This window comes from Sturnira hondurensis, unplaced genomic scaffold (assembly GCF_014824575.4).
Source record: "Sturnira hondurensis isolate 20B ecotype Veracruz unplaced genomic scaffold, ASM1482457v3 Scaffold0007578, whole genome shotgun sequence".
Classification (NCBI taxonomy): Eukaryota; Metazoa; Chordata; class Mammalia; order Chiroptera; family Phyllostomidae; genus Sturnira; species Sturnira hondurensis.
In genome coordinates this window covers 2,062,332-2,087,259 of record NW_028080209.1, presented here as the reverse complement: position 1 = coordinate 2,087,259, position 24,928 = coordinate 2,062,332, and the positions used below count along the sequence as shown (strand labels likewise).

Genomic DNA, 24,928 nt, shown 5'->3' with positions numbered 1-24,928 from the left:
TCCAAAATATATAAAGAACTTATACAACTTAACACCAAAACAGCAAACAATTGGATTAAATGGGCAAGGACCTGAAGAGCTTATTTCTCCAAGGGGGACATACAGATGGTCAACAGACATATGAAATGATGCTCAATAGCACTAATCATGAGATGCAAATTAAAACCACAGTGAGATATCACCTCACACATGTCAGAAAGACTATCATCAATAAAGCAACAAACAAGTGCTGGTGAGGATGTGGAGAAAGGGGAACTTTCACGCACTGTTGGTGGGAAGGCAGGTAAGTACAGCCACTATGGAAAAGTATGAAGGTTTCTCAAAAAATTAAAAATGCAACTATCAGCCCCGACTGGTGAGGCTCAGGGGATTGGGTACAGCCTTCAAACCAGGGAGCCGCTGGTTTGATTCCTGGTCAGGGCAACCCTGCCTGGGTTGTGGTATGGGTCCCTAGTGGGAAGCACGTGAGGGGCAGCCACACACTGGTGTTTCTTTCCCTCTCTTTCTCCCTTCCTTCCCTTCTTTCTTTTCTTTCAATATATTTTATTGATTATGCCATTACAGTTGTTCTATTCCCCCCTTCATTCCCCTCCACCCTGCACACCCCTCGCCCACCATGCTCTCCTTTAGTTTATATCCACGTGTCTCAAGTTCTTTAGATTCTATATTTCCCATACTATTTTTGCCCTCCCCCTATCTATTTTCTACCTACCATCTATGCTACTTATTCTCTGTACCTTCTCCCCCCTTCTCCTCATCCCACTCCCCTGTTGCTAACCCTCCATGTGATCTCCATTTCTATGGTTCTGCTCCTGATCTAACTGTCCTCTTAGATTGTTTGAGGTGTGGTTGTTAATAACCGTGAGTTTGCTGTCCTTTCACTGTTAATATTTTTCATCTTCTTTTTCTTAGATAAATCCCTTTAACATTTCATAGAATAAGGGCTTGGTGATGATGAACTCCTTGAATTTGACCTTATCTGAGAAGCACTTTATCTGCCCTTCCATTCTAAATGAAAGCTTTGCTGGATAGAGCAATCTTGGATGTAGGTCTTTGGATTTCATGACTTGGAATACTTCTTTCCAGCCCCTTCTTGCCTGTAAGGTCTCTTTTGAGAAATCCGCTGACAGTCTGATGGGTACTCCTTTGTAGGTGACTGTCCCCTTATCCCTTGCTGCTTCTAGGATTCTCTCCTTCATTTTAGTCTTGGCTAATGTAATTATGATGTGCCTTGGTGTGTTCCTTCTTGGGTCCAACTTCTTTGGGACTCTCTGAGCTTCCTGGATTTCCTGGAAGTCTATTTCCTTTGCCAGACTGGGGAAGTTCTCCTTTATTATTTGTTCAAATAAGTTTTCCACTCGTGGCTGTTTCTTTCCCCCTTCTGGTACCCCTATAATCCGGATGTTGGAACGTTTAAAGATGTCCTGGAGGTTCCTAAGCCTCTCCTCATTTTTTTGAATTCTCATTTCTTCATTCCTTTCTGGTGGGATGTTTTGTTCTTCCTTCTGGTCCATTCCATTGATTTGAGTCCCAGTTTCCTTTCCATCACTATTGGTTTCCTGTGCATTTCCCTTCATTTCAATTAGTTTAGCCTTCATATGTTCCTGTAATTTGTGACTATAATCAACCAGTTCTATGAGCATCCTGATCACCAGTATTTTGAACTGTGCATCTGAGAGGCTGGCTATTTCTTGGTCACTTAGAGTTATCGGCTCTGAGGCTTTGAGTTCTTCTTGAGCCATAGTTTGGACTGTCCATGCCTGTTAGGTATGAGGAGCAGAGCCTTAGGTATTCACCAGGGCTGGAACTCAGTTGCTGGGTTGTGACGCTGTATGTGGGGGCGGGGTAAAAGTGGGGCAATGGCGGTCTCCTCTGCTGCTTTCCGCTGCTGGGGCCTGCATGGTCTATCTCACTGCTTGCTCCTTCGCTGGTTTATCTGCATGCAAATGTGTGACCCAGGTCAGCCTGCCGCCCTGCGCCCTCACTGGGCCCACCCATCGCCACCCCACACCTGGGATCCACCCACAGCTGCCTGCGAGCCTGGGTCAGGGGATCTTTGCTGCCCAACCCTGCTCCGCTGCTGGCTCCGCCCCTCTTACCAGTCTGGCCAAACGGTTATTGCTGTTGGACTCTCGTATAGTTCAATTTTCTGTGTTTTTGCTGTGTTTTTGTTTACTAAATCTTTGTTGTATTCAAACTTGGTTGTGGGAAAAGGCACAGTGTTTCCACCTATGCCTCCATCTTGGCGGAAGTCCCCCCTCTTTCTAAAAATAAATTTAAAAAGTCTTTAAAAAATAGAACTGCCATGTGACCTGGCAATCTCACTTCTGGGTATAAATCCAAAGAAATCCAAAATACTAATTTGAAAAGATATATGCATCCCTGTGTTCATTGAGGCATTATTTACAGTAGTCAAGATATGGAAGCAGCCTAAGTGTCCATCAATAGATGAGTGGATAATAAAGATGTGACACACACACACACACACACACCAGAAAATTACTCAGCCATAGAAAAGAATAAAATCTTACCGTTTGTGACAACATGGATGGACCTAAAGGGTACTGTGCTAAGTGAGGTAAGTCAGACAGAGAAAGACAAATACCATATGGTTTCATTTATATGTGGAAACTAAAAGACAAAATAAATGAGCAAACAAAACAGAAACCAACTCATAGATACAGAGAACAAACTGATTGTAGATTGGAGGGGGTTTTTGAGGGCTGGATAAAAACAGTAAAGGGATTAAGAAGTACAAATTGGCAGTATGTAAAGTACAGCATAGGGAATACTGTCAATAATATTATGGTCACTATATATAGTGCCAGTGGGTACTGGAAATATTGAGTGCAATCACTTCATAAGTCATATAAATGTCTAACCACTATACTGCATACCTGAAACAAATATAATATAATATATGAATGTTGACTGTAATTGCAAAATTTAAAAAATAATTATTTTTAAAAAGAAAAGAAAAAAGATGTATGACTGGCTAACAAGCACATGAAAAGTTATTTAACATTATTGGACATCAGGGAAATGCAATTAAAACTGATACCAAGAAATTCAACTGGATCACTGGGGAGGAGCAGGGAGGGACCACAGCAGGAGGTTACCCGAGTCAAAGATAAACAGTTTTGGTCAGGATTGGCTGAGAAGCTGAAAGCCTCCAGAGCTCATGGAATTATGGGCTAGAAGATTTGAAATTTAAAAAGGGGCTCTTGGGCTCTCTGGCTGGCTTGCTGGCTCTCTCTGGCTCTCTCTGGCTCTCTCTGGCTCTCTCTTCCTTGGGGACATGCCTGGGTGGTTATGCTGCAGCTGCCTGCATTTCCAAATGGATGGAACTTTGGATGGACAGGAACTCTGGACACAGCTTAGGACTGGGCTGGCCTGGCAGAGGGTGGCCTGGTTATTCTCTGGGTGTCTAGAGGGGACAAGCTCTGAGGCAGAAGCCTGCCATTCTTCAGCTTTGTGTAGCTTTTGTATCCTACGTTGTTTTAGTTTTTAAACTAACCTTGTAGAAAGAAGATAAAAACTAATGGGGAATGATAGGAGAACTCAGGTGTCAAAAAGTTTAGCCTTAATTGATAGGCCTAAGTGACTAATGCACTCGGAAAGCTGTTATTCCAAAATAGTGAAGCTTTTCAATAAAGACTCCTTTTCTTATCACCAAACCTCAGCCTCCGCAATTTTGCCTAGAGGGTGGCGGCGGGCAGCAGGATCCCACTTGCTGTTCTGTAACAATATAATTAGATACCCCTTCATACCTATTAGAATGGGTAAAAAAAAACAGATTAGAAAAGCTGACAATTCTCTTCACACCTGTTACAATGGCTATTATCAACAAGACAGGCAGTAACAAGTGCTGGAGAGGTTGTGGAGAAAATGAACTCTCATTCATTGCTGGTCGGAATGTAAACTGGTGTAATCAGTATGGAAAACAGTCTGGTGGTTCCTCAAAAAACTATACATAGAATTACCACATGACCCAGAAATCCCTCTCCTGAGTGTCTTCCCAAAAGACTCAAAAACATTTATTTGCAAAGATATATGCCTCCCTATGTTCATTGCATCATTACTCATGGTGGTCAAGACATGAAGACAACCAAAGTGTCCTTCAGCCCAGGACTGGATAAAGAAGATGTGGTACATATGTACTACGGAATACTATTCTGCCATAAAAAGATGAAATACGGCCAATTGCACCATGGATGGATCTTGAGACTATTATGCTAAGCAAAATAAGTCAGTCAGAAAAAGCTGAGGACCATATATTACTCATATGTGGGATATATATGAGTAATTCCAAATTACTCTGGAACTCACAGACACAGATAACTGTGGTGGTTACTGGAGGGAAGGGTGACAGGAAGCAGTCAAGGGTAAACTGGGTCAAATATATGGTGATGGAAGATGATTTGACTTCAGGCAGTGGGCACACAGTGCAATATACAGATGATGTGCCATAGAAATGTACACGTTCAGGGGACTTCCGGCCAAGATGGAGGTATAGGTGGAAACACCGAGCCTCCTCACACAACCAGGTTTAAAGACAACAAAGTTTTAGTAACAAAAATGTAACCAAAACCCAGAAAATTGAACTGTATGGAAGTCCGACAACAATGAACAGTTTAGCCAGACTGATAAACCAGGCAAAGGAGTGAGCAGTGAGACAGACCCCATAGGCTAAGGCCCCAGCAACGGGAATTAAAGCCTAAAAGCGCCAACTGGAAAAGCTTTCAGGGTCGAGGTGCCAGGAGAAGCTCCCAGGCTCACAGAGAGTTTGTTGGAGAGACCCACAGGGTTCTGGAGGGTGCACAGGCCCACACACCTGGGAGCCGGCACCAGGGGGGGCCCAGTTTGCTTGCGGGAAGCAGCAGAAATGACCGAAACCCGAGAGAGAGCAGAACAAACGCCATTGCCCCTCTCTGACCCTGCCCCCACATACAACGACACAATCCAGGGAATGGGTCGCCCCACCCTGGTGAACACCTAAGGCTCTGCCCCTCATATGTAACAGGCACAAACAGACTAAAACATTATGGCTCAAGAAGAACAGCTCAAAGCCCCAGAGCCAATACTTCTGAGTGACCAAGAGATAGCCAACCTATCAGATGCACAATTCAAAACACTGGTGATCAGGGTGCTCACAGAACTGGTTGATTTCAGTCAAAAATGTGAGGAAGAAATGAAGGCTAAACTAATTGAAATGAAGGGAAATGCACAGGAAACCAATAGTGATGGAAAGAAAACTGGGACTCAAATCAATGGAGTGGACCAGATGGAAGGAAGAAACAACCAAACAGAAAAGATTGAAGAAATAAGAATTCAAAAAAAAAAACGAGGAGAGGCTTAGGAACCTTCAGGACATCTTTAAACGTTCCAACATCCGAATTATAGGGGTACCAGAAGGGGAAGAGGAACAGCAACAAGTGGAAAACTTATCTGAACAAATAATAAAGGAGAACTTCCCCAGTCTGGCAAAGGAAATAGACTTCCAGGAAATCCAGGAAGCTCAGAGAGTCCCAAAGAAGCTGGACCCAAGGAGGAACACACCAAGGCACATCATAATTACATTTGCCAAGATTAAAATGAAGGAGAGAATCCTAGAAGCAGCAAGAGATAAGGGGATAGTCACCTACACAGGAGTTCCCATCAGACTGTCAGCTGATTTCTCCAAAGAGACCTTCCAGGCAAGAAGGGGCTGGAAAGAAGTATTCCAAGTCATGAAATCCAAAGACCTACAGCCAAGATTGCTCTATCCAGCAAAGCTTTCATTTAGAATGGAAGGGCAGATAAAATGCTTCTCAGATAAGGTCAAATTCAAGGAGTTCATCATCACCAAGCCCTTATTCTATGAAATGTTAAAGGGATTTATCTATGAAAAAGAAGATGAAAAATATGAACAGTGAAAGGACAGCAAACTCACGGTTATTAACAACCACACCTCAAACAATGTAAGAGGACAACTAGATCAGGAGCAGAACCATAGAAATGGAGATCACATGGAGGGTTAGCAACAGGGGAGTGGGAGGAGGAGAAGGGGGGGAGAAGGTACAGAGAATAAATAGCATAGATGGTAGGTAGAAAATAGACGGGGGGAGGGCAAGAATAGTATGGGAAATATAGAATCTAAAGAACTTGAGACAGGTGGTTATAAACTAAGGGGGGGAGAATGGTGGGGGAGGGGTGTGCAGGGTGGAGGGGAATGAAGGGGGGAATAGAACAACTGCAATGGCATAATCAATAAAATATATTTTAAAAATGTACACTTGCAACCTATAAGACCGTATTAACCAATGCCACCCCAATACATTTAATAAATAGTTTTTAAAACTGTGACAGTTCCCATTGCTAGCAGGGATGCAGAGCAACTGGGACTCTCATGTATTGCTGATGAGAATGTAAAATGGTGCAGCCACTTTGGAAAACAGTTGGACAGTTTCATAGCAGTTTTGACACACACCCCTTATACAAGTTAGCAATTCTATTCCTGGGTATTTCCCTACGAGAATGAAACCATTTGTCTATACAAAAGCCTGTATGTGCATAGCACTTTTATTTGTGATTGCCCAAAACTGATAAAAACCTAAATGTCCATCAAAAAAAGAATACATGCACAAGTTAATATATTCATTCAGTGGAATACTATACAACAAAAAGGAAGGAAATACCAATACAGGCTGTGGCATGGATGAATTTCAAAACCATTATGCTGAGTGAAAGAAGCTATTCACAAAAAGAAGATCAGTGGTTGCCTGTGCCCAGGAGTCGGGGAGGGGTGGTGTGGAAAGGCACACGCACGAGGAAATTTTGGGAAGTGATGAAAATGTTCTTATATCATGATTGGTGGTTACATGACTGTCAAAAATTTATCTAATTGGACGCTTAAAATTGGTGAATTTTCTTGGGTGTAAATTGTACTTCAATAAGATTGATTTTTAAAATACTTTAAATATTTATTTTTGGAGAGAGGAGAAAGGGGAGAGAAAGAGAGGGAGAAAAACATGGTATATGAGAGAAACAGTCATCATTTGCCTCTTTCACACCTCCTACTGGGGACCTGGCCTGCAACCCAGGCATGTGCCCTGACTAGGAACCAAACCAGCCACCTTTCAGTCCACAGGCCAGCTCCTCAATCCATTGAGCCACACCAACCAAGGTGATTTTTTAAAAATAAATGAGCAGGACTGAACCACTGTGTAGAGAGACACGTGTGAGTGGTAACACTTCATGGAAGGAAGTGAGAGCTATGAGTAAGAATGGTGGGTGCTGTGGAGGGAGACAGGGCTGCACTTGGGATGGGGGCGGGTAGGAACTGGGGGTGCATAGCAAAGCTCTAGTTCTTGACATGGGGAGTGGTTACCAAGGCACTTGCCTTATAAAAAGTCACTAAGCTATACCTTTATTTTCTATATCTGATTTTATTTGATAATGATATAGAAAAAATTTTAAAGTAATACTAATGAATAACATTTCTTGTGCACTTGCCATGTACAAGCCACTACTCCAAACACATTACTTGAATAAACTTTTATTTATTGATTTCAAAGAGAGAGAGAAACACATCAATCTGTCACGCACTCATTGGTTGATTCTTGTATGTGCCCTAGTTGGGGATTGAGCCTGCAACCTTGGCTTATCAACACGATGCACTAACCAGCTGAGGTACCTTGCCAGGGCTTGCAGAAACTTCGGAATCCTCCCCACAACTCCATGAATTTGGCACTATTGTCATTTCCAGTGAAAAGAGGAGGAACTGGAGGCACAGAAGGGCTCAGAGACTGACCCACAGCCGCGTAGCTACGAAGTAGCAGAACTGCGCCGTGCAGCTGGCCGGGCAGCTCTTAAGTCTGTGCTCTCAACCGCAAGGCCAGCCGTGGAGGGGAAACTCTCCCAAGCAGAGTGGCTCCCTTGCTTGTCCTGGAGGACTACGTTGAGGAAAAAGACTCGGAAGATGACATGAGGTAGGAGTTTCAGAACCAAAATGCACCATAACCTTTATTCATTTCCTTAAGAAATCTTTACTGAGCTGCACCTGTGTGCACTGTCCCAGGCTGCTGGGGCCCCAGCTGTGAGCACCTCCAGCAGAAATCCTTGCTCTCATGGACCTGACATCCAAACTTTCATTTTCTATGTATATGCCTTAGTGTTCCCCAAAAGCTGAGTACTTGAAGATGTAGTTAGGCAGTTAAAGAGAAAACAAGGAAGTATGAGAAATGCTCAGAGCTTTACCCGTAACTGGATACACCAGACCTTGACAGCAACATGGCTCCTCCCCGTGGCATCCTCAAAAGCAGCGTCGCAAGGCAAGAGATCCAACAGGCTGTAAGCACGTGGCAGAAACTCTGCCTGCTGTTTCTGACCCAATGATGCGGACTCCAGCCAGCAGGGTTCATGCGCTGCGGCTGCGACAAACACATTCATACATACTACAGAAGTCCTGTGGAGAAAATGGACAGTACAGCCACTCTCTGAGTGAGAGTGCCCCAGCCCCAGCCTGGACAAGCTTTTATTGCCTCTCTGCTCACCTTACATTGAGGATGGTCCTCTTTTACTATGCACAGGTTCACTTTATGTGAGTACCTTTTACAGATAACAAAGGAGAGGATGTTGCTAGTTACTACAAAGAAAAGGATGTTTGCAAATGCAAGGGGGAAAGTGGTTGAACTGGTTACACTCTATATTTGGAAGGTTTAGCACAAATTTTAGGAAGTTACTTTAAAGATATGCAGTAAATATTTGCTGCCCCAATTCAGGGTGAGGTAGTTTTAGCAAAAAGCAAGCCTTGAAGCAGCCTAGGTACAATGCGGGCCTGATTTCCCACAGGAAAACCGATCTGTGGACCCAATTCCTGTGTGCTGACTTGATCCTGCTGGTTTTCCAAATCAGGGGCTGGGCTACATTTGCCACTGTCATGCAGACCAGTTCCCTGTACCCCAATCATTTGGTCATTATCAAATGATTCAGGAAGATACTCATGGTAGCTTCAGGTAGGTTAGTTCAGAGAAACTTCCCAAAACAGTGACAGGCAGAGGTGGCACTTGCAGAGAGAGGGGTTGTCCAGGGTGAGGTTTGCCCATGTGGAGGGGATGGTCAGGGTCCATTTAGAGGAGAAATCACACCTTCAGCCCTGTGGTCAATTGTGAGTGATGTGTGTGTGTGTGTGTGTGTATGTGAGTGTGTGTGTGTCTGTTAATGTATCAGCAGTCTTCTACCTACTCATCACAGACTCTCACATGCTGTGGGAGCTAAAAATGAAAACTCACAGCACAGATGGCTCTTTTGAAGAGGTTTCTTCAGGAGTGGGAGGAGATAACATGCTACAGGATTAGGAAGCTATTCTAGATGTGGAGAAGGAAGATGTGGGGCCAGTGAGGCCCCTGTGGCTGTTGAGCAGTGTCTGGTTTACTGTTGATATAGCCAGTGCATCACCCTACCCGGGCCATGAAAGGGTTCCCTCCACCCTGTTCCCAGAGCTGCAGAGAGAGAGAGAGAGACCACTGTGCTGGCCAGAGGAGGTGCTGCTCTGCAGCTCTCCCTCCACTCCTGCTGTGACAAGATTTTATTAAAGGTTCTAGAACCTCAGACAGAAAGGAACTACTACCAGAAAATCTTTACAAGCCATAGTTCACTCATTTCCAACCTTGGGGGACTCCCAGGGGTCCCCGGGACCAAGACCCTGACTTCCATCTTCCAAACTCCTCAGGAGTTTATAGATTCCTCAGAGTCAGTGGTGTTAAAAATACAAAATTCAATCAACTAAATTTGGGGATCTAACTGGTTTTAATAGGTGATTCATGAACGGAGCAGCATCCATCTACTAAATAGAAGGGCACTCTGAGGTGTTGTACAAAATGGAAGGTTCATATAGACAGAAAGAGGGTGAGACTAAAATTAGGAATGGATTATTTCAGGCAAGGGCACTTTAGGGGAGGGGGAGAGGAAAATTCCAAACTGTTTGGATTAAAATCCCACTCCTGAGAGAGGCTGAAACTGCAAATAGGTTAGGTATTAACTCTAGGCTTGGTATTAATGGGCTTTTAGCACAAGCAGAGCCATTTTTGGACTGTGGTTCTCTGTTCAACAGCAGTTCCAATGACAGCTGCTCAATACCTATGTCCACCAGAAGACATATGCAAAAATGTGTAACTATTTATAGTGGCCAAACCCTAGAAATAACTTAGATGTCCATCAACTAATAAATGGACAAATAGACTGTGGTGTATCTCTACAGTGGGATGCTGCTCAGTGACAAAAGTAATATAGGTGCCTCTGCCATGGAGTCTCACAGGCCTGACGATGGAGATGGGTGGGTGGCCAGACACACGACACTGTGGTGACATTGGTCAGAGCAGCATGTGCCTGGAAGTGGGGTGGGGCATTGACTCTGGGCAGGGAAGCTTCGGGGTACTCTCTCTCTCTCTCTCCCTTCCTCTCTCTCTAAAAGGAATGAATAAAAAAGGATCTATACATATTTTATTCCATGTATATCGCATGTAATATTACATGTATATCAAGAAAAATTAAAAAGTGGACTTCCGCCAAGATGGAGGCATAGGTGGAAACACTGTGCCTTCTCCCACAACCAAGTTTGAATCCAACAAAGGTTTGGAGAAACAAAGACACAACCAAAGGACAGAAAATTGAATTATACGGAAGTCCGACTACATCTAACCATTCATCGGGGACAGTAAGAAGGGTGGAGCCAGCAGCGAGCAGGGTCTGGCAGGACAAGTCCCCAGACCCAGGCACGTAGGCAGCCCGGAACCAACTGGGGTGCGGGGCAGACTGACCGCGGTCGCACATTCACACACAGTGAGACAGACCAGGCAGGCCCCAGGGGTCGAGGGCTGACGGCGGTGGCACGCTAGCGTGCAGTGGGACGAAATGTGTGGGCCCGGTGATGGCAGCAACTTCGGCACCGGTGAGGGCCGCGGCAGCAGGGGGCAGACAAGACCGCCATTGCTCCTCTTTGACCCCGCTCCCACATGCAGCGTCACAACCCAGCGACTGAGTTGCCCAGCTCTGGTGAACACCTAGGGCTCCGCTCCTCATACCTAACAGGCATGGACAGTCTAAAAGATGGCTCAAGAAGAACTCAAAGCCCCAGAGCCAATAACTCTAAGCGACCAAGAAATAGCCAGCCTCTCAGAGGCACAGTTAAAAAACACTGGTGATCAGGATGCTCACAGAACTGGTTGATTATAGTCACAAATTACAGGAACATATGAAGGCTAAACTAATTGAAATGAAGGGAAATGCACAGGAAACCAATACTCATGGAAAGGAAACTGGGACTCAAATCAATGGAGTGGACCAGAAGGAAGAACAGAACATCCAACCAGAAAAGAATGAAGAAATGAGAATTCAAAAAAATGAGGAGAGGCTTAGGAACCTCCAGGACATCTTTAAACGTTCCAACATCCGAATTATAGGGGTACCAGAAGGGGAAGAGAAACAGCAACAAGTGGAAAACTTATCTGAACAAATAATAAAGGAGAACTTCCCCAGTCTGGCAAAGGAAATAGACTTCCAGGAAATCCAGGAAGCTCAGAGAGTCCCAAAGAAGCTGGACCCAAGGAGGAACACACCAAGGCACATCATAATTACATTTGCCAAGATTAAAATGAAGGAGAGAATCCTAGAAGCAGCAAGAGATAAGGGGATAGTCACCTACACAGGAGTTCCCATCAGACTGTCAGCTGATTTCTCCAAAGAGACCTTCCAGGCAAGAAGGGGCTGGAAAGAAGTATTCCAAGTCATGAAATCCAAAGACCTACATCCAAGATTGCTCTATCCAGCAAAGCTTTCATTTAGAATGGAAGGGCAGATAAAGTGCTTCTCAGATAAGGTCAAGTTCAAGGAGTTCATCATCACCAAGCCCTTATTATATGAAATACTAAAGGGACTTATATAAGAAAAAGAAGATGAAAAATATTAACAGTGAAAGGACAGCAAACACACAGTTATTAGCAACCACACCTAAAACAAAAGCAAACCAAGAGGACAGCTAGATCAGGAGTGGAACCATAGAAATGAAGAACACATGGAGGGTTAGAAACAGGGGGGTGGGAGGGGGAGAAGGGGGGAAAAGGCACAGAAAATAGCATAGATGGTAGGTAGAAAATAGATGGGGGGAGGGCGAGAATAGTGGGGGAAATATAGAATCCAAAGAACTTGAGATACATGGTTATAAACTAAGGGGGGGAGAATGAAGTGGGAGAATAGTGGGTGGAGGGGAATGAAGGGGGGAATAGAACAACTGTAATGGTATAATCAATAAAATATATTTTTTAAAAAAAGAAAAATTAAAAAGTAAAATGCCTGGGCCCCACCTCCAGAGGCTGACTTAATGGATCTGGGGTGTGGCCTCGATGAGTGGATTTTTAAAAGCCTTCCAAAGGATTCTAATGGGCAGCAGACCCCAGGGGGCCGAAGCTCCTCCTCTCTCTGTTCTCTGAGTTCTGGCTCCCTGCCCCTGACCTTGGCCCCAACAGGAAGACCCGTTGCAGAGAACCAGACGTGAAGGCAGTGGGAAAGCCACAGGCACTGCAGTCAAGAGTCCAGATCCTTCATACCTTACCTACCTCTGTGACTTTGGGTAAGACACATGTATTTCTCTTAACCTCAGTTTTTGCTTTTTGAGTCTTGTGTGTGTGTGTCTTTAACACAAGGCAGGTAATGTACCTATATTTCGTGCATAATATAGGGTGGAAGTGGTAAAAATGGGGTTGGTCTTTATGAGAGTAATCTCTTTAAAACACGCATCTGATTACCTGGCTGGTGTAGCTCAGTGGATTGAGCGCGGGCCTGTGAACCACACGATCGCGGTTGGATTCCTAGTCAGGGCACGTGCCTGGGTTGTACGCCAGTTCCCAGCAGAGGTCTCAGGAGAGGCAACCATACATTGATATTTCTCTCCTTCTCTCCTTCCCTTCCCCTCTAAAGATAAATAAGTAAAATCTAAAAAAACCCCATACATCTGATTCTGTCACTACTGCATGAACCTTTTTGTGGCTTTTCATTGCACTTTGAATCAAAGTCCTAACTCCTTCCTGAGGCCAGTGTGTCTGTCAAAGTCGCCTAGTGAACCTTGTCTCCGCCCTGCCAGTTGCCATTCAATTCAAGCTCCGCCCCACCCCTCCCCAGCAAGGCCTCTCACAAGGCATTGTTTCTCCAGTTCTCAACCTAAGTTTCACTCCTCCACAGGTTTCAGTTGAAAAGTCACCGCCTTACTCTCCATTACTCTCTTTCACCACACCTGATCATTTTCTTCATTGTTCCCAGCACATAGCAGAGGTAATTCTTGCTTGCTGTCTGAGCCGTGTGTGTTTCGGCCCCCACCCTTGCCCCACCACCTGGTGCTCAGAGCCTAACAGCTGCCTGGAGCTCAGTGCACTCAAGGACGAGCTGTGTGTCCTCTGAGAAGTCTTTTGTAGCATCACAGGCATTTTTATTCATCTGTCCTCCGTCCTTACACAGTAACCTCCAATCTCCTCTGCTATCCATGAGGTTTCTGTTTACTCATGAAACATTTATTAACTATATTCAACATGTGTGAGACATGGTACTAACTGCTGGAGAGGACTCTGAGAGAAGAGAAAGGCATGGGTCCTTCCCTATAAGACAGTTCCAGCCGGGTACGGAGATACAGGAATTCCATCCTAGGGGAGCTGGGGAGGGCTGAGATACTTCCTCATCCTCTTCTCACCCCACACCCTCTGTAGGTGGTCTCAGATCTTCACAGGGTGTTAGATGATTCCCTTACCTGATCTCACCCAACTCTCTCCCACAAGATAAATTCTGAGTTTTGTTTTTTTTTAATCCTCACCTAAGGATATGTTTTTATTCATTTTAGAGAGAGGAAGGGAGAGAGAGTGAAACATCAATCAGTTGCCTCCCATAAGTGTCCACAACCTAAGTATGTGCCCTGACTGGAGATCAAACTGCAACTTAGGTATATGCCCTGACTGGGGATTGAACCCTCAACTCTTCAGTGTGTAGGGTGATGCTCCAACCAACTGAGCCACCTGGGCAGGACCTGAGTTCTTTGTCTGAAATTACCCTGGGTATTTTCACCAGTTGCCTATGTCTCATAGGCACAAATGCAACAAAATCTAAAACTGAATTCATCTCTCATGAACCATTTAGTGGTATTTCCGATAAATAGAAGCATAGCTTATTGAGGAAATGATGTTGAGATACTGGCTAACCCTTTAGAGGGAAAAACTTTACATCAGAAAACATTCTAGGAAAACCAAAGATTTAAACATAAAAAACTAAGACATAAAGGCTTTGAGTACTTTTGTGAGTGAACTGGGGAGTCTTTGGAAGATTTCAAGGTGGAGGACGACAGGGTCCAATGCAGCAGCGTTACTGTAGCTACGGAAGGAGAAGATTGAGGAGACGCATTTCAGCATTGCTGTTAGGGAGTGAGCGGTCACACCTGTCCTTTCCTGATGGCTGCTTTTAAGATTTCCTCTTTGTCTTTGATGTTCTGCAACTTCATCATGATAGGTTTAGACATGGATCTGTTCTTGTTTTCATTGCTCTTATGAAATCCAAGTTGGGATTTCATAAAAGCAATGAATATGAAGTGGGTTATCTTCCAATAATTCTGGAAAATATTCTGACAGTGTCACTTTCCTACATTCTCTATTGTTTCCTCAAGAGACTTCACCTAGACATATATTAGACATTCTCACTCTGTTCTTCATACCTCTTACCTTGTCTTTCAAACATTCCCTCTCTTTTTATCTCTGGACTGAATTATAAATATTTTTTTAAAACTTTTATCTTCCATTTCACTAATTTTTCTCTTTAAGTGTGTCAGATCTACTATTTATTATTCTTAATATTTCAATCCTTTTGGTCCTGGGAAGGTGGCTCAGTTGGCTGGAGCATGATCCTGTTGCAGCAAAAGGTTTTGGGTTGGATCCCTGGTCAGCACATGCACAGCAACAACTGGTCGATGCTTCTCTCTCACATCCATGTATCTCTCTCTCTCCCTCCCCCCTTTCCTTCTCTCTCTCTCAAATCAATCAATTTAAAAAATCCATAGATAAGGATTAAAAGAAAATCACTAAAATAGAATAAAATTTCAATCATTTTTGTTTTTACTTCTAGAAGTTTTATTGTATTTTTCCAAATCTGTTTGACCAGGTCCTTGGATTATGATGTTTCTTTGTCCATATGTCCAAGCTTCTTCTTTTTTAAATTTCTGTAAACATGTTATAAATACTTGTTTTTAAAACTGTGGTAAAAGATACATAACATAAACAATTTTTTATAACATAAAATTTGTCTTAACCATTTTTAAGTGTACAGTTCAGTAGTGTTGGCGAATTCGCAGTGCTGTGCAACGAATCCCCAGAACTCTTTCCATCTCGCCCTACTATTGAATACTTATTTTTAAATGATGAAACACAAAAATACTTGAAAAAATATTAAGTGAATATTTGTGCGATCATGAGGTATAGAGTAACTTTTTAAGCATTGTACCAAAGTCTGAAACCATAAAGATTTGGGTGTAAAGAAATGTAAAACTTCTGCAAAAGACCATGAAAATCAAGGCAAATGAAAAACTTGGGGATATTCTTAAAAAATATATGACAAAAGGTTAATAGCTTTAACATATAAAGTGAATTCAACTCAATAGGAAAAAAACTCTCAATAAGAAAATGAAAACAGGCTTCCAGCCAAGATGGAGTCGTAGGTGGAAACACTGTACCTCCTTGCACAACCAAGTTTATGAACGACAAAGATTTAGAAACCAGAACACAACCAGAACAGAGAGAAAATTGAACTCTACCAAAGTCCGACAATAACGAACCATTCATCCAGACGGGTAAGAGGGGCAGAGTCGACGGCTGGCGGAGCAGGGTCGCAACAGGAAGCTGGACTGACCCAGGCTCACAGGTGGCGGTTGGCAGATCCCAGGTGCAGGGTGCCAACGGGCAGACCCAGTGAGAGCACAAGGTGGCTGGCCAACCATGGTCACACATTCGTGTGCAGATAAACCAGGCAAAAAAAAAAAAAAAAAAAGAGGAGTGAGACAGACCGCACAACCCAGGGCCCCAGCGCCGGGAAATAAAGCCTAAAAGCACCAATTGGAAAAGCTTTCGGGGTTGAGGTACCAGGAGAGGCTCCCAGGCTCACAGAGAGTTTGTTGGAGAGATCGACAGGGTTCTGAAGGGTGCACAAGTCCACCCTTCGAGGGACCGGCACCAGAAGGGTCCAATTTGCTTGCGGGAAGCAGCAGAGGGGACTGAAATCCCAGAGAGAGCAGAAAAAACACCATTGCCCCTCTCTGACCCCGCCCCCAAATACAGAGTCACAACCCAGCAACTGGGTTGCTCCACCCTGGTGAACATTTAAGGCTCTGCCCCTCATACATAACAGGTGCAAATAGACCAAAACATTATGGCTGGAGAAGAACAGCTCAAAGCCCCAGAGCCAATACTTCTAAGTGAACAAGAGATAGCCAACCTATCTGATAGCCAACCTACTTCCAAAGTAGGAGAAGGTACGGAGAATAAGTAGCATAGATGGTAGGTAGAAAATAGACAAGGGGGAGGACAAGAGTAGTATGGGAAATAAAGAATCTAAAGAACTCGTGACACACGGACATGAACTAAAGGCGGGGAATAGGGGGACGGGGTGTGCAGGGTAGAGGGGAATGAAGGGGGGAAATGGGACAACTGTAATGGCATAATCAATAAAACATATTTTTTAAAAAGAAAGAAAGAAAATGAAAACAGATGATGGAAATGAACAATTTATAGAAGAAACAAATGCCTAAAAAAGAGAAAAAATGTTTAATCACAGAAGTAATCAAGAAAAGCAAATTAAAAGAGCAATGAGATTAGTACATACTTTGTTACTCAACAACTACATTCCAGGAATTTATTCTAAGTAAATTAATGGGCAAGGGTGCAAACGTCTGTGGCATTGCTACTTATAATACTGAAGAATTTAATATATGTCTAATCACAGAGTGAAAAAATATATACGAGGCTTGTCCATAAAATATCCAGCCATGCACTATGAAAAATAGAGACATTTATTGAAGATACAAGATACAAGAAACATTGTACATAGGAAATGACACCTCAGTCCCTTTCAAAGTAGGCTCCTTGGGACTGCATACAGTTTTCCCAATCACCATCAGCTGCCCCATTGTATTTTCCTGAACCACCCTGTCATATTTTTCTGAATTTCATCAACAGTCTGAAATCTCTTCCCTTTCAAAGGTGATTTAAGTTTTTGGAAAAACCAGGATTTGCAGGAAGTCAAATCTGGGCTGTAGGGAGGCTGAGTCACCTGGGTGATACACCAGCAGGCAGGTTGTCCTGATGAAGCTTTCAATCACCAGTTGCCCACAGCTATGGTCTTCTGAATCATATGAATAGTTTCCATGGAGGAATGTTCAAGCTTAAAGCAAAATTTTACGCAGACTTGCTGCTCTTCTTGCTAAGTCATTTTGAATGTCACGGCCACACAGTAAACATGCACACTCAAGGGTGTCTACTGTCCCCACTGACTAGTACAGCAAAGTCATCATTATTCATGCAAGTGCATTCCAACCCACTCTCCTTGACTGCCAGGTTACATTGATGTCTCCCAAACTTAAATTTGTTAACATAATTGTTAACATAATTTTCCCATTATGTTAACAATAGTTGAACTCTTTCTGGATAGACCTCATATGTACATATACAGGGTCTGGCAGGAATAAGGCCTCCTGGAGTGTGGTTGGTAGGGTAACAATATGGGTCTAATAATTTATAGTTTTAATTTGAACATTTCACCTAAAATGTCATATGGTGTGCTTGAGTACGGTATTGATATGTTACAGAAGTACATGCTTATGATTTTGTAATAAAAGATTTTGTAATGGAAAGGGGTGTTATTTGTGCCAGACCGAATATATGTGTGTGGGTGTGTATATATATGCACATACATTTTACACGCATACATACATGTACATATACATATATGTATATACATATATACACATGCATCTCTACATTTGCTTGGTGCGTATGAATTTGGAAAAATATATACCAAAATGCTAGTAATAATTATCTGTGATTGATTGTATTGTTTTAGTCTTTTATTATTGTTGTTATCACTTTGCATGGTCTCTCTTTTCCCGCTCAAATCGCATGTATTAGTTGCACAGCATTAAGTTAAATTATCAATGGGAATAAAGAAGTAGCCTGTTTCCAAGCGGCCGGCCCATAAATATGACCATTTACTGACAAAGCGAGTAGGCTCAGAAGCTCCCTGCAGCGGTTTCCACAAGCCACTGTCGATAACTTGGTCAGGGTTTGTGCCTGTCCTGAACTGCCAATCTTTCAGGCACCTCCGAGGCCACCCCAGGCAGTGCGCAGGTCCTGACGGGGGGCGGGGCACGCCAGCCCGGAAGAGACGTCGCGTCGCGCTGCGCATGCCCTTTCCTTTTCAGCCCCGGTCTTGTACACAGCAGTTGTTGAGGTGAGTTCCTTTAGAGGATGGATTCTATCGGCTTCCATCCTGGCTCTCTTGCCGCCGTGGTGTCTGCGCTTCCCCAGGGTCGGAGTGGAGGTCCCTCTCTTGCTGCCCGCAGGCCCGTTTCTGAGTAGTAAGAGGTATTAGAGGCGCAGTTCGTGGGGTAGCGGGCCTCTGTGAGCAAAGATTGCCGATGACGGAGGGCCTAGTATGGGAGGATGAAATTCTTGCTTGGTGAGGTCTGCGGGCCAGGCTAGGGGGCTGCACCCCGTTTGCACACTTTTGCTTGGGAGGGAGAAACCTCCTTCACCCCGGTTGCCTCCTCGCTTGGCTCTGGGCCTATGGAAAATGAGGCTTCGGAGACCTTAGTCCTTTGGTGTGTGTTCAGCGACTTGTCACGAATAAGATCGCTCTGGCCCCTCCCTGGCGTAGCTGAAAGTGCAGCCCCGCTATCCCGCTTACAGAGTCTGAGTCCCCCATCATACCTTTGTGGTTTTAAGGGTGAAAGTTTGGAGCGAATATGTATGCCGTTTTAACGTCTTGGCACCTTCTCACCCGAAGTGTTTTTCTGTGGGAGCTGATAAAGGGTAGGTTTCAGTCTAGGGAGTTGGAATTCCTCTTTCCTGCGTATTTTCTGTGTATTTTTGTGTTTGAAACTTCCATTTATTGGACAGTGATTTCGTGTGGTCATTTTGGGGTCATGAACTCGGTTTCTGAACCCTAGCCATATTGCTCATAAGTGCTCTTGGTTTTCGCTTTCTTCCCGCAGATGCTGATGCCCAAGAAGAACCGTATTGCCATTTATGAACTCCTTTTTAAGGAGGGAGTGATGGTGGCCAAGAAGGATGTGCACATGCCTAAACACCCTGAGCTGGCAGACAAGAACGTGCCTAATCTTCACGTCATGAAGGCCATGCAGGTAGCTGGGGGGCTGCTGGAGTGGGGTGCAGATGGAGGGGTTTTCCACTGCTGTTGAAGGCGAACTCCAAGGGGAGGTCAGGACAGCCAGAGCTTCTTGCTGCCTGGAAGGGCTGAGGGGTAGATTTATTGTGAAGACTTGTATTCTGTGCAGTTTAGCTTCCCTTTGCACTGTGTTTCTAGTTCCAAGCCTCTAGTTACATCTCAAAAGTACTTTTCTGTCTTATAGTCTCTCAAATCACGAGGCTACGTGAAGGAACAGTTTGCCTGGAGACATTTCTACTGGTACCTTACCAACGAGGGCATCCAGTATCTCCGCGATTACCTCCACCTGCCCCCTGAGATTGTGCCTGCCACTTTGCGCCGTAGCCGGCCTGAGACTGGCAGGCCAAGGCCCAAAGGTAAGGTGCCCAAATAAATGCCTCCAACAACCTGTTTTGCAGCCGCTCTTTCTGAGAGGAGGGTTATGTGTAAAATGGTGTGGTTTTTGTTTGTGGGACAGAAATGGTCTTACAAATACACCATTGGCGTTGGCTGTAGAGGGACTCTGGCATATAGGACCTTGGGCTAAGTCCTGGAACCTTTGTCCTCTAGCATGGGACTTGTAATGGAACTGGAGTCAGGTGCTCAGGTTATCTGGGGAGACGACATTAAACAGATTATTAGTCTGTGGCCAGACACAGGTGGTAGGGCATTGAGTAACTTCTTCACAATGTGAAGGGATATGGTTAGGGGAGAAGGGAGATTATCTGCTTGCTCACAGTCGCATTTTTGTCCAGCTTGTGATTTCCTTAGGTTCTGGAAAAACTTGTCACAAGAACCTTTGTAAGAAGAGCAGTTTGTGGTCTCAGGTGATGAAATGGGATGCAGAGATTCCTATACACGGCTGATTATCAAACTGTCCAGGTTCCCCAGGGGGGATATTTCATGGAGCTCAGGAATCTATTTTTATGAATGTTTCCTAGGGGATTCTGGTGGTGGTTAAATGGTTATGTAACTCTAAAGCAAAAAGTTCTAGAGAACAGCATCTAGAATCACTTGGGGAGGGGGCTGTCATCGTCTGTGTGCCCCACAGACTCCTGCTTTAGTAGGCATATGTGGGATCTGGCATTTGTTTATTTTAACCACTCCAGGTTCAGTTTTATCTTCTACATTAAAAAAGAATGGTTTGTATTTTAACCATATGGACTGTAGATCTAAAGGTCCAAGGTAACTGGGTAGGGAGAATACTAGATTAAACTTTCACTGTTTCTGAGAATGCTTTTAAGGTACCTCTTAAAATATGTCTTAATATATCCACAGCCTGAGGGAGGTGTGCAGAGAAGCCCAGGGAAGGAATGGATTCTGGTGGCCTCTACATTGATATACTTAATCCTGGAGGTGGGGCTTGATGCCTCCTTTGCACAAGAAGTTTTCCACTTAAGAGATAGATCAGTTTCAAAATTTTGGCTATTGAAATGTTTGTAGAAATAGCTGAATATCTGAGTTTGCCAAATAATTGGAAAATGCGTTTATATTGAGAAATACAGTAGAACAAAGCAATCCTTTTGCAGATGTGTGGCATTTTAATTAAGAATGAGTTTTCCTGGGCCTTTGAGGAGCCAAAATGTCAATGATAAGTTTCTAGCTGGCAGTTCTGGGTGTAGGAGTTCCTATTCCCATTAACTTATAATAACTCAGTTGTCCAATGAAAGCAGGAGAGTGATTCCAGTTTTCTTGGCCTGAAAGGAACAGAGTTCCCATACTGCCCTGTGTTCACTGTGTGTTTACTTTGTGTAGGTCTGGAGGGTGAGCGACCCGCAAGACTCACACGAGGGGAAGCTGACAGAGACACTTACAGACGGAGTGCTGTGCCCCGTGAGTAATGCGTTGTCTATGTGGGGCTTTGGGGTAGAATCTCTGGATTTTCAGTCAGCCCTGGCTGGGGCTCAGCCCTCAAAGATGCCAGTGACTGAAAAGTTCCTGTGTTTCTTCTGTCTCCAACTGGAGTCCTTTGTGCTTTCTTGCCTTAGGAAGAGATTTGATGAGTGGGGACTGGGAGGAGTACTCTGGGGAGGGGACAGACATTAGTTGGAGACCTTTAGCCTAGAGCAAAATTGAAAACTTTCAGGAAGACAACATGGTTTTATTTTGTGGTTGTATTCCTGTGTTGTAAGCTCCTTGAGGGTAGGGTTCTCCTCAAATTACCTTTGTTGTTTTCTTATTGCAAAAATAGTGTGGAATCTTGTTTTTAAATAGCAAAATTTGCATTGACTGGAACAACGGGTGTTTGTTCATTGAGCAAATGTATATTTAATGCCTGTGGTGTGCTAGGCACTGTCCCAGGAGTTGGACAGTGCAAGTGTCCAACTTGCAGAGAAAGCAGAGACGGGAGTGTACATACCAGACAAAAGGCCCTTCTCTTTGAACTTGCATTTTAGTGATAGGAGACAGATATGAAAAAGTAAGTATGTATTGGGTTGGCCAAAAACCCCATTTAGTTTTTTTCCATAAAATAAAAGACATATCTTTCATTTTCAACAACAGTTTTATTGATTTGGATATTTTAAGTAAGTCGGCTATCTCCTGCTATTGGCTTATAGTGGGTAGAGGCCAGGGGTGCTGCTAAACATGTTCCAATTCATAAGATAGCCCCACTGCAAAAAGTTACTTGGCCAGAATGTCAATAGTACCAAGAAACTTAGTAAATCACTTTTGACATGTTCGATCAGTCACCGTACCTTCTCCATACACTGCACAAATCTTTTTTTTGCATTTCAGTTGCATTTTTCTCTTTCTTTAAATAATAGAGCATAATACACCAAAAATGTTGCATATTTTCTTCCATCTTCAGTTTTAAGATGGCTACACCAAAATTCATCGATTTTGATTTTTTTTCTTAAGATTTTATTTATTTATCTTTAGAGGGGAAGGGAAGGAGAGAAATTCAATGTATGGTTGCCTCTCATGAGTCCCCTGCTGGGAACTGGCCTGCAACCCAGGCTTGTGCCCTAACTGGGAATCACTGCGATTGTGTGGTTCGCAGGCCCACGCTCAATCCACTGAGCTACACCAGCCAGGTGATTTTTTTCTTTTTTTAATGCACACTGATATGACACCTATCACAAAATCTAACAAAATTACTTAGAAATCGAAGACAGCTAAGCACTACTAAAGCTGTTGCATGTAAAAAACTAAATGAATTATTTTGGTCAACCCAATCGTGTGTCCAATGGTATGGGTGCTGCATGGAAATTTTAAAGTGGGGCGGGGCATGTAATTTTCAATAGGGATTTCAGGAAAACCTTGCAAAAGTGAGATTTAAGCAAGCAGCTAGAGGAGGTAAAGGGGAACCAGCCAGTGGCTATCTTGGGAAAGCATATTTCAGGTAAAGGTCCTCTGGGGGAAGCACCTGGCTTGTGTAAACAACAGAAGACAGTCAGAAAATTGGACCCACAGCTCTGTGGACCACGAGAGGACATGGGGTTTGCTCTGGCGTGAATGAGGGCCATTGATGTTTGCAGAGGAGTGAGAGGGTTCAGTTTGGTTTTAAAGGGTCACTCTTTATTGCAGAAACAAAATCCTGACATAAAAGCAAGATATGAAAAGGAATTTTTACTGACTTACCACTCTTGCCTCCCTCTTGAGGTGGTTCCTGATTCTTTGTGAAATAGAAATGAGCACTTGACCTGAATACTTACAGGGTAGTAGAAATGAATTTCTCCAGCAAACATGCTCTCCACTTAGAGAAAGTTAGTGGTTGTTCTTGTTAAAAGTCACACCATGTAGAGAATCAGTCAGGGGATGGTTCTGAGGGATTGTGACAGTTGAGACCAAGCCTCAGGGGTACTCAAGTTTAGGGACAGTGAGCATTTCAGGCAGATATCGGCATGAACAAAGGTACAGAAGATGCTGTCTTACTGGTCAAAGGGCAGGGAAGTGAACAGCTTGTGGTGAGCATGGTCTGAAATGGGCCAGAGGGGGACCCTTATTTGAATAAGATTCACCAAACTCATATTCACCTACTGCCCCAACTCCTGCAGTGTGAACCATGAAATTTCCTAGTCCCCACACTGAAATGCACATAATTCACATGAATGTTAATTTTGTTACTGTATGCTTCCATTTATGTGAAATGTCTAGACTAAGCAAGTACATAGAAGGGTAGATTAGTCTGCCTGCCAAAGTTAGGGGGAGAGTGCCTACTAATGTATGACAGGATTTCTTTTGAGGGTAATGAATGTTGATTTTTTTTAACCCATATAAACATTATTGGGATATTTTTGTATTCTCTCTCTTTTTAAATTTTACATTCTCTTAAGTCTTGCCCTGGCTGATGCAGCTCAGTGGGTTGAGCACCAGCCTGTGAATTGACAGTCACTGGTTCCATTCCCAGTCAGCACATGCCTGGCTTGCAGGCCAGGTCCCCAGTTGGGGGCGTGCAAGAGGCAAGTTGATATGATTTCTCTTCTTCTCTTTCTCCCTCCTCCCTCCCCCTCTGTGAAAATAAATAAGATGTTTTTAAAAATAAGTTTAAAAAATAAATTTTGCATTCTCTTAAGTCTTAAAATCTGATATGTTATTGTACACACACATCTTTGGATTAGTGGCTGCTGGACAGGACAGGGCAGCACAAGATCTTTCAGCTTCTTTACTATGGTCATGGTAAAGTTACTTTTTGCTTCTGTAGGCTGTTGTGTCCTTTACCTTTTAGTTCTTCCTTCATGGTGCTCCCTTTGTAAGCTAGATGCTGATCTAAAGCATGTGATTCAGTAGTAGAAAATTAGGGTCCCCTGGGGCCATATGACTTTGTAGTTAGGGCAGCCTTCCTACAGGAGGCAGTAGTTTGGGTTGTGAGTTTTGAAGGATGACTTTAGGGAGGCTATGCTAGGAGAGGGAGAGGACAGAGGTGGCTCAGGTGTAGTTTACTTGTACTTCATGGGGTCTGTTTGCCGACATGACTTTCTCCACAAGATTGGGTTGGGTTACTTACCTGCAGGAGATCAGACCTTGTGATGAATCTAAATTGGTGTTTCTTATTCCAGCTGGTGCTGACAAGAAAGCTGAGGCTGGGGCTGGGTCAGCAACTGAATTCCAGTTTGTGAGTATTCATTCTTTCCCCCGTTTGCTCTCCATGAGTGGTCACTGCTCTGGCCTCAGCCTTGTGGGGGTCTGTAAGTTGTAGGGATGTAGTATAGTGTGGTGGATCCCATCTTTCATTCTCCCTGTCCCCCCAAACCACAAATTCCAAATAAATTTTTTACATTAAGACAGTGTGGAGACTTTTTGTCAATATGTAAATTACTAAAATAAGTCTCATAAATCAGTACTATTATATATGTAGCATAATGGTCTTTTCTGTTTCTTTAATAATGATCATAATCCCTTTAATTAGTTTCATGAACAAAACTTAAGGCTGGGAGTTGCTGGAGATTGAGTGTGCTCTAGAACCAAGATGGACTGGAATCAAATCACTATCTTCCTTCAGGGTGTGTGATCTGTGTGCCCATTTCTTTAGCCATAAAATAGAGAT

The 24,928-nt window shown here is 43.7% G+C and overlaps 1 protein-coding gene and 1 long non-coding RNA gene across 2 annotated transcripts in view; one reads left to right on the top strand and one right to left on the bottom strand.

Annotated features, from left to right (window-relative positions):
• The first annotated feature begins 18,411 nt into the window (after positions 1–18,411).
• LOC118991512 (40S ribosomal protein S10) overlaps positions 18,412–24,928 on the top strand; it is a 6,984-nt gene continuing 467 nt past the window's right edge. The window contains exons 1-5 of the mRNA XM_037052795.1: positions 18,412–18,504; positions 19,268–19,417; positions 19,646–19,817; positions 21,196–21,273; positions 24,441–24,496. Of these exons, the coding sequence (XP_036908690.1) occupies positions 19,268–19,417; positions 19,646–19,817; positions 21,196–21,273; positions 24,441–24,496 (456 nt within the window). The 5' untranslated portion in view covers positions 18,412–18,504. The remainder of the gene's footprint in view (positions 18,505–19,267; positions 19,418–19,645; positions 19,818–21,195; positions 21,274–24,440; positions 24,497–24,928) is intronic.
• The window catches only part of LOC118991513 (uncharacterized), a 27,382-nt gene continuing 26,660 nt past the window's right edge, over positions 24,207–24,928 (bottom strand). Inside the window, exon 3 of the long non-coding RNA XR_005067436.1 lies at positions 24,207–24,567. This is a non-coding gene — a long non-coding RNA (uncharacterized LOC118991513). The remainder of the gene's footprint in view (positions 24,568–24,928) is intronic.